Below are 10,192 nucleotides of genomic sequence, written 5' to 3'. Positions count from 1 at the left end.
TGAAATTTGGTATGCTTGTTTGTCTTTGTGTCTATGGTGTATGATGATGTGATTGTGATATTGTATTTCAGAGTGTTTTATGTGCTGCAGAACAGGAACCTGCTGTAAAACAGCAATTATGCTGAGTCAGGCTTGAGTTTTAGTAACCTTTTCCTGTTAAATCAAAAATCAAATCAAGCGCAGACTGGGTAAAGGTCTTAATGACTGACGAGAGGAGTTTAGTAACAGATAAAAAGGAAGTGAGTGGTTTCGACAGTGACAGTGCTTTCTTGTTGTCAGCAGCCCTCAAATCATGTGACTTCTGCAGTTCAGAAACCAGCATCGAGCTGAATATCATCACATTCAGCCCTCTTTATTAGCTCAGAGTGGGCTGCTGTTACTGCTCCATCTGTCTCACATGAACTGAACACACATAGCACCAGGGAACGTGCACACAAGTGTCTCTGCAGAGACTGAAATGTTCTCTGAGCTACAACAGCACAAAGGCCTGATTTATTTAGAAAAAGTCTCCATCTGTTCAGATCTACAGACTAAATTCTGACACAGTATATACTTATGGTTTAGAAATATGGTCTATTTTTGGAGCACAGGGATGAAATTTGCAGTGTCATGGACAAATCTGATTTCCTCTTCCCTACATCAGTGGGATTATAAACTTAATTCCCAATCTCTTTCTACAGCCAGAGAAGYGAGATCTGGGCAGATCTGTGCACTACAGCTCTACGAGCTCATGTTGCAGCCACTAAACTGAATAGTGCTTCCTTTTTCCTTTTTAAACCTGTTGCGGATCAGATACATCAGGGAGAAAAGGACTCTTTTTGTGCAGAGGAAAGGTAAAGAGTTTAGTCTTTCCCCTGACAGCACAGGTATCCATGGTGGCCTTGTTTCTAAGTAATCTGAGACTATTTTTTTTTTCCGTATCTTCTGTTTTTCTTCCATCTCCGTTTTGTAAAACTGACTGAAACTAAATATTTTGGGGAAACCAAAGACACCACATCCCCACACTAAAGTGAGGCACCATCCAGCCTATTACCAGCACAAAGTTCAAAAGCCTGCCTCTCTGATAGTATGAGGGTGCATTAATGCCTATGGCATGGGCAGCTTACACACCTGGAAAGGCTCCATCGGAGCAGAAAAAGTCTACAGATGTTAGAACATAAGCTCTCATCCTGATGACATATTTTTCAGAGAAGGCCTTGCATATTTCAGCAAGTCAAAGCTAAACCACACATTGCATCCTTTTCAACAGCATGGCTTCGTAAGAAGGGTCTAGTTACAGTTTACACAGGAGCAAATAATCTTCCCATCTGCACAAAATTAAATCATTCTCATTATAAACATGTGACTTAAACACAAATATAAACACAAAAATCTTGGTATTATTGTTTGCCACCAAAGACAAAAGCAGGGTTCATGCAGGGTCTTAAAAAGTCTAAAAAATTCTAAAATTTGAAAATCAAAAATTTAGGCCTAAAAAAGGTCTTAAAAACGCCCAGATTTTCACCCAAGGTCTTAAATTTAATTTTTGTCAAGTCTTAATTTTTTCTACTTTTGATCATTCCTGAAAACCGTTGGTTGCAAAGTTAAGAGTCGTAATCAGAGGTTGACACGATCTGTCTTCATGAAGTGCTATGTTTGCTACTGGTAATAATTAAACTACAAATCCCATGATAACTGCAGGAAAAAAAATGGCACAGTTTATTTCCATATTTTTGACCTCTTTGCCGCTTCAACCCCCCACATACAGTGGCTTATTTACCTGCTCAAAAAACAGATGTTCAGTCATGTCCACTGCTTGTTGTTTAAACATGGGAAAGTGTGTTTTTAATTAGACTTGACTTGATATCAGTGATTTTTTTTTTACTCTGTTGAAAGCGGTTCACAGCAGTCAGATATGACTGTTTCATTCAAATAATTTAGTGTTCAAATTTTAATATTCTAATTGATAACAATAAAAGGTTTATATTATAACATTTCTGGGACCATTTGAATGTTTCTGTTAATGCGTCAATTTGGTCTTAAATGTCATTACTAATGGTCTTAAAAGTTCTTAAATTCAACTTACTGAAACCCGCATGAACACTGAAAAGGATGATAATGATTTTCCATATAGTTTATATGGCAGATTAAAAAAAAGATTCAGAAAGTTATCATTGCACTTATTTCTACAACTGATTAACCTTTGGAGTCATCAATTCAAGCTTGATGCAGCTAATCACCATTAGCAAACACAAAAACGAATATAACTGGGTCAGATTTGTGGACATTGAGCTAAATCTTTACATGGCAGTAGCTGAGAGTCACCTTGAACACGTGCTTTAAGAGCTTCCATAATTTCTGGAAGTTAAACTGTGAAGTGCATCCTTCAACAAATGCTTGACCTTCTTCTGTGAACAATGATCCAAGGTACAACAGTTCCTGTRGAAAACGCAGGACGTCACCCTACACCAAGAATGGCTCAGCTCATCAATTATTTCTAAGCAGCATRAATGCTTCATACATGAACAGGGCTTAACATCTATACAGGTGTTGTTGAGTTTCAGCCTCCTGTTAAAAACATGCATTTCTGCAAATTTATAAATCTGCCTGACAAATGATTYTATATGTAAATGTGTTGGATTACAGAGCAAATAGTCTGTTTTTATGCATGTGTGATATGTTTAGTACAAAGGAGGGGCCACTTTAAGCCCAGCAGATGTTAAAGCATCTTCACTTGTCCTGCCAATGAGGACGGAGGAGTTTTTTTAGGKGGGTGCTCAGTTATTAGGCAACATCCCCGAATGAACGGAAGCCGGCAGAAAGGCCTCCTGAAGGTTCAGAYTGAGACAGAGTTCAACTTCATCACGTCACGAGCGAGATTTAAAAGAAAATGTCCACACAAGCCATGGAAGATGGATATGAGCCGTGTGTCTGCAGCGCAGCCTCGTAAAAAACGTGCCCGCCGGGTCTGAATAACGGTTCGGATTCGACGGGAATAAAAAAATGACAGGGCTCATTTACGGCTCAGGTCCATTCAGTCGTTCCTAGAACCGCAAACCCGAYAATTCCTCTTCAACACGCCTTTTGAGGACAATCGCTAGCTTGCATTGATTTGCTGCTTCCCGCTCCTCGTCAACCGCATATTTTTTAAATAAGTCCCAACATTTTATGAGTCACAGCCTTTTATAGTTTACCTTCATTTCTCCCCCCGCAGATACACATTTACCTGATTCAGATTTGAAACAGAAGCGCTGTCTGAATCAGAGAAAACCCCATTAAATCCATAACGAGGCTTCATCCCCGTTCATCTACATACCACAGTGGGTCGCTTCCGCTCTGTCCTCCCGGGGTGGYTGTGGGGTGAAATCTAGGTATCTTTCAGCTGACAGACCAAAGCGGCCAACCTACCGGGCTTACTAGCATTTGGGTCCGGTGGGAGGAGGTGGGAGGAGGTGGGAGTGAAAGCAGGCAAGCAATCAGGGAGGGGAGCAATCTGTCTCCAATGAAACAAACCGGAGAAGTGGGGTTTAAATGCGCCCTCTAGTGGTGACTCGCAGAAACGCACGCGTAGTTTTTACGTGCAGTAAGGTGTGAAGCTGGGGGGGATGGGAGACCACGTCACCATGACGATTCATCTCCGTGACCTTGGACATAAAATCAGGAGGAAAAAAAGGGGGCAAGACTTGTAATATTAGTTGAGCGGGGAGCATGTCGCTGAGAAACAACAAGTCACACAAATCATAAGGCAGCTGATGATCAGGATTTATACAGCAGTTTTACTCATTAGGACACATTTAGAATAGAAACGCTCACATTAACAGCTGATCACTGCAGATAAAACTCTCTGAGCACACCAGGACATAAAACTGATCGGACACACAAACAGCTACTCCTTGGCACACAGACCTTTGAGACAAAGGTACTCGATGCAATGTCGTGAATACTGATCCCATCCCTGAAATAACTAACTACATTTGCACATTTTTTTTAAATCAGTGGTTAAAGTGTCCAAAATATTGCATTTGTTTACCTACAGAAAAAGCCAAAATATTGAAAACAGGTCAACAATGACTTGCACGTTGCTCCGAGGCTTTAGGATGGAGAAGTCAGACAATGTTGATGTGTTTGTACATAATCACACTCAGATTTGTTGTGTAAAATGTGCAGTTGAGCTTCCGGTGCAGTCAGCCAAGTGCCTTTTTTATATTAAATGTGGAGCAGTACTAAAGTAAACTGTTTGATGCAGTTCAAGATAACCATCGTTGTGTTTGATTTCATAGTTTGCAATGAGTACCTTTAAACAACTCCCAGTTTTTTTTTTTGTTTTTGGTTCCTCGACCTAAACAAGTAGGCTTCCAGTTAATAACAATCACCTTTAAAGGCAGAAATCATAAGGTGCTAAGTTAACATAAGCAACTTTTAAAATAGTTTTGACAGCATTGTGAAGCAACATTTTCCATGAACTCTGTGTAGATACAGAACTATTACTCATCTGGCTGATAAATGAGTAAAAACATCATGTTGTGTTATTGTTGTTGAATAAAGGTTCAACTAAGGCTGAATTTCACAGTTTATCTGTAAGCTATTCTTTTGCTTCCAATATTTTTAACTATATTTAACTATATAACTAAAAAATACATTAGTTGCTGTTGTGCACCCATGTGCTCAAAACACAATTCCATTAAAAAAAATCCTTAAGTTGAAAAAGTGCAAAATTTCCGTATGGTCATAACACAATGAAAAAAAAAATCACCTAAAAACAAAATTTTGATTTATTAAAGCCCACTTGCTAAAACAATATTACCTGAGATATTTATCGTTTAGAAATGACCCTCACTTTTTTTAAGGATAAGTTCTATTTGTTTACTTAGATTTACTATCATCATGGAGCTAACAAGCCTATTGGAAATAATACAAATTATTTTTTGACCATAATTGTCATTTTGCTCATTCTGTGTCAGGATTTAGATGTTTTGATGAATTTGAATGTGCTATTTCTGTATTTTTTTTTATAAAAATCCCTGTTAACAATTACATAGGAGTGATATCTTTACAAATTAGCAGGTCTGATTTGTTATATTTGCATATTGACTTTTATGGTACTACAGACATCGTTCACAAAAAAGAAAAAACAAGATCACAAATATTACCAACAATAAGCAGCTCTCAGGTAATATTAGTTCCTGCAAATAGGGCTTCAGGTGAACCTGTAAGATACTACAGTTAAATAAATGACACATTTATATCAGTTACTGATACAGTYTCAAGCAGGTGTTACTATTAGTAATATTTATGATGACAAAAGGAGTCAGAATGAGCTGAAGTGCAAAAAAAATGCAGTTATTGAGATTCACATAAAAATAAGTCCATAAAGACACAATCTAGCAATTCAAGTAATCAAACCAGAAAACTTTGATTTAAAGGTAGATTAGGAAAATTATATGACAGGCATGGCTTCAGAAATAATCCCTATAAATCTAATCATTTTAATTTCCCTTGAAATGGGCAGCTTTTCTCTGCCGGCTGCTATAACACAGGGAAATCCCTTCCTATAATACTCAGCATCATTGTGAAGCTTGGAGGGTCCTCTTTTTAAATACAGGGCTGGAATCCCTGATGACATCATTCTGGACAAATAAAAATCAAGTTTTCAAACAGTCACTCTTGTACTCACAAAACAAGCTTTTTGATAGGCCAGGTGATAAATCGTCAATTGGAGATGGGGAATTTAAAATTAAAAATATTCATTGTGGCTTATTTTGACAGCACAGGTCACATTTTGTTGATTTGCACAAGAAGAGAGTTTCTATCAAAATAGAAAAAGTGTTAAAACAAAATAGAAACCATAAAACTGTTCATTTTTTCTCTGTCTTGCAAACCATAACATATTTGTTGGGTGGCTGTCACAGCTGTGTCTCAGAGAGCTCTGTGCACCAGGACAATTGTACAGAGAACCAGAGGATGGATGCATTGGGTGGGGGGACTCCACTGTAAACAAACAGGTTATAAATCAGCCATGTGCGAGCCCACCTACTGCTGCGTCTCCCCCTGAGAGGAGCCCTCTCCCTCCAGGCCGACTCTCCTCAGTGAATCTGAATACTTTTGCCTTCCTAAATTCACGATGTCCTCGATCTCCTCCGCCAGGTCCTTCCTGCCGCTTTCCGTCATGGCGTCCATGAGCCTCGACACAGTCCCTGGTCCCGCGTTCCTCTGTCCCCGGGCCCAGTGAAACAGCATGTCCAGCACCAAGGCACCCAGGTTGTCCCTGTTGAGCAGAACATACACCAGAAATGTAAGATAAGATAAGATAAGATAAGATAAGATAAGATAAGATAAGATAAGATAAGATAAGATAAGATAAGATAAGATAAGATAAGATAAGATNAGATAAGATAAGATAAGATAAGATAAGATAAGATAAGATAAGATTGATCCCACAGTGGGGAAATTTGCACATTACTGCAGCTCAATACAGGAGAGGGTGAGAAGAATAAAGAAAAATAAATAAAGAAAAAAAACTATACACATGTAATATATACCAATGTACACATGTCACCTTCAACTGCAGCAGCTTGAGGATGTAACATATACCAGTAATGCTCATGAATATATCACATTCTGTGCAGAGTAGTATTTAATTATATCTTGGTATGAGAGTGTGCTGTTAGAAATATGTATGTGCATCAATGTTTAAAAGATTTGGGGGCATTTTTTTTAAATCAAATACACATTTTTTGTGATATCACCCACAAACCCGGTACCAGAATGTTGATTTTATCGCCCCCACCCCCATGATGTGTGCTGAGAGGTTGGGAGAAGGGGGAGGGCCAGATGAGCCACACCGTCTGTGTGTAATCTCCCGCAGTGTCCCAGATGGCTCAGAAGGCCGAGAGCGCAGATTAAAACAATCAAAATGCACTCCGATGCCTCTCTCCCTGCATGTTTTTCCACCAGCTCTTCAACCTAAGCCCCACAGAGGTTTGTACTCTTTGTACTGTGCTTGTGCACAGATTACATAATCCAGTCACGCAGAGAAGATGTGTTCAGCCAATGTATATTCCCGTTTAAATCTCTAATATGATAACCCTGCTTCACATCCCAGCTGCAGGATGTGCTGCTACAAGGCCCCAAAAACCCACTGAATCAAAACAATATGCTACTAATGTCCACGAACCAAAGCACACAGAACCTCTTCCAAGATCCAGTCTGCCTGCCTCCAGTTTTAGCAGCAGGAGGAAGAATTGCACAACGTGAAGCAGGTGTTTTCCATGTTGGGACTGATCTGTGCTTTTTCAACAGAGCGGGACGCAAGTTTCAGCTCAAAAACCGTACACTGCTTTCCAAGTTATTATGGAAATTATTTTTTCTTCTGATTTTCCTAAATAGTCAATGCAAAATTCATCAACTGTTAGAGGATAATTTGAATGTTATTGAAAAAAAAAACTTCACAATAACAGTCTTTTTCAAAAATAAAAATAAAAACTTTAAAATGTACTGTTCCAAATGTTTTCATACAGTTTCAAAACATTTTATAGGTTGTAAAGAACTAAAAATGATTGTTTGTTGAATTTGCAGCAGTAGGTCATATTAAATCAAAATAAAAGCCCTGAGCTGCTGTTTGGATGTGACCTGCCTCCCACCCTCAGAGACCTTTGGCTCCAAAGGTTCTCAATAAGACTTAAGATCCAGCCAAAGATGCAGCAGGAGCTGGTGCATTTTAATGAATGAAGATGATTTTAGTCTTCGTGTATTTTTGGATGCACTGTAGCTGTTTCTGCGTGTGAACATTGGTTAGGGATGGCAGAATAGGTTTGCCTCTGGAGGATCCTACACTTTGATTTTCACATGACTTCAGAGGCACCAGCAGCTTCAAATATCTGATGCTTTGTAATGGCATTCTAGCAGCTGCTCTCTTAATCCCATGTATTTGTCAGAAACCACCCTCATCTGCACAAACCTGTGAGTGCACTGAATCAGCTACAAATCCCTAACATTATGATGATCGCACTTATGTTTTCAGGAATCATCTAAGATTTTCATACCTTCTTTAAGACATTTGACTATTTCATCCCTTTCGGCAACAGAGATCCTTTTTCTTTCCCATACTGCTTAAAAATGTTGGTCTGCTTAATAATAAGGAACATTCTGCAGTTGTTTTTCCTTTAATTGGGCTCACCTGGCAAACTAATCTTTACAGGTGTCTGAGACTGACAAGGACTTTTCCTTCTTACTTGTTCTTGTATTGGATCCGTTCCAACTCTTGGTAGCTCAAGCCGAGATTGAGACCGATGACTTTCCAGTCCTGTCCGATCTGAAGCGAGATGGACAGCAGGTTGGCTTCTGTCAGGTAGCCGCTCTCGGGGTCTCCCAGGTTCAGAGGAGGATGCGGGGGTTCCTCCAGGATGAAGCTGTTCTCAGAGTTTAGAGCCTACAAAACAAACATGGAATAGTTTCTCTCAAGTGATGATGGCAAGTTGTTGAGAGCAAATAAGGGAGGTGGGGATCACCACAAGCATTTTTAACTGACAGGAAGTCTTAACGGTAAAGTAGCGAGCCACTGGCAGTCGAGTCCTTTCCTCTTTCGGGCTATTTCCTCTGGTAGACTGCTGGGAATGTCCCCTCTGTAAAAAGACACCTGTAACAGACAGGACATGCAACATGTTTAATCTTAATGATTGATTCATGGAACAAAAATCACATCTTTGTCTAACTCATCCACAAAGAAGGAAACCTGACAGGGCACCACCAAATGTGGGMCAACGGGGAGTATAAAAAAAATAGGTGAAACCAACATTTCTATGTGAGTACAGTTCAACAGAAACACAAGCAGTTCCTCAGAAAACCAACAGAAATCCTGATTATTACCAGGTTCAAATAAAATACCAGGGTTAACATGTGACCCACTTTTTATCATTATGTTTTCATCACATTCAAAGAAGCTGCAAGTATCAATTTTCYGTTCCCAAAGTGAGATAATCTGTTTTACTGATTGGGGTCAACATTAGACTACAAACCAGACGCAGCTGACAGCAGTCTTCTGGTTAATGCGCCATGTCTCAAAGTGGTGTCACATTTATTACGTGAAGCAGAAGCAGCGCTCTCACCGGATCCATTACTGATAAACCGTCTAATCTGCTCATTTCTAGAAATAAAACCCTGCAGGCACGGCAAGTTTAAAATACACTTATTTAGAAAATCTCTTTTCCATAAATACAGTTCTTTGTGTCCCACTAACAAGAACAGAGTTTCATTTGATAACTCAGAAAAGAGAAATGACAATTTTAAATATTTGTATCCGTTATTTAGGAAGTCTGACAAGTATTTTATTATTACATAAACATGGTACAAGGACTTTATCATCAAGGCTAGAGGCTAAAGGAAAAATTACAAAAAGAGGAGTTTTTTGGGGGGAATACTGTTTTGCAGTGTTTTCCTAAACCTTATTCTAAAAGTATCTTTCACAGGGCAGCTCAGATGTGGGCGAAAAAAAGGCAAAGAATTATCAAGTTTCCTCATCTTGATCTCCACCCAACTTCAACTTCAAATGAGGCTACATTTCTTCTACTTCTTCCTGTTTGCTCAGTCTCCCATTAGTGGCTCTGCTAAAACCACTCAAATTTAACAACTTCAGCCTCTAAGAAGATAAAACACAGAGGAGTGAAGCAACGGTGAAGCTCTGAGTTTAAATCACAGCAACTAGTGTTTTTTCAGGAAGCTATGGCTGATCAGGCCTGAAGGAAAACAAATCCATCCAAATGATAAAACACTAGTTGCTGTGAACATCTGAGTTATGGATCAGAACCAGCTAAAAATGCCATTTAGACATCACATTAGTCTGTGTTTGGCTTCAGTTATTTGCTGCAGCAGCATCATAACGATACATGTTGATAAAAGATAATGTTTAAAATATTTGTTAAATACAGCTTTTTAAATGCTTGTTTTGGACTGTATTACAGTTAATTGGAACAAAAAGTACAACTTGTCACTTATTGTTTGTTGAAACATACACTATGTGGCATCATTTATTCTTGTAAAATAATCTATGCATTGAGTGCAGTAGCAGCTCCTGAGTATAAATATTTGTAGGGCAGATAGCTACAGGTGCTGGTCATAAAATTAGAATATCATGAAAAAGTAGATTTATTTCAGTAATTCCATTTAAAAAGTGAAACTTGTATATTATATTCATACATTACATACAAACTCATATATT

General features: G+C 38.8%; 2 protein-coding genes across 3 annotated transcripts in view; both read right to left on the bottom strand.

Annotated features, from left to right (window-relative positions):
- slc25a22a (solute carrier family 25 member 22a) overlaps positions 1-3,432 on the bottom strand; it is a 24,507-nt gene extending 21,075 nt beyond the window's left edge. The window contains exon 1 of one of the 2 annotated variants that reach the window (XM_014013643.1): positions 3,296-3,432. The gene's annotated coding sequence lies outside the window, so the exon portion shown is untranslated. Of the gene's footprint in view, positions 1-3,205; positions 3,224-3,295 lie in introns of those variants that run through there. The other variant, XM_014013644.1, reaches the window with a different exon arrangement.
- Positions 3,433-3,720: 288 nt separating this feature from the next.
- pidd1 (p53-induced death domain protein 1) overlaps positions 3,721-10,192 on the bottom strand; it is a 14,422-nt gene continuing 7,950 nt past the window's right edge. The window contains exons 13-15 of the mRNA XM_014013642.1: positions 8,507-8,614; positions 8,211-8,407; positions 3,721-6,244 (exon numbers count right to left, since the gene is read on the bottom strand). Of these exons, the coding sequence (XP_013869096.1) occupies positions 6,010-6,244; positions 8,211-8,407; positions 8,507-8,614 (540 nt within the window). The 3' untranslated portion in view covers positions 3,721-6,009. The remainder of the gene's footprint in view (positions 6,245-8,210; positions 8,408-8,506; positions 8,615-10,192) is intronic.

This window comes from Austrofundulus limnaeus, unplaced genomic scaffold (assembly GCF_001266775.1).
Source record: "Austrofundulus limnaeus strain Quisiro unplaced genomic scaffold, Austrofundulus_limnaeus-1.0 Scaffold104, whole genome shotgun sequence".
Lineage (NCBI taxonomy): Eukaryota > Metazoa > Chordata > Actinopteri > Cyprinodontiformes > Rivulidae > Austrofundulus > Austrofundulus limnaeus.
Note: the sequence above shows the minus strand (reverse complement) of the source record. Positions and strands in the feature narration are given on the sequence as shown.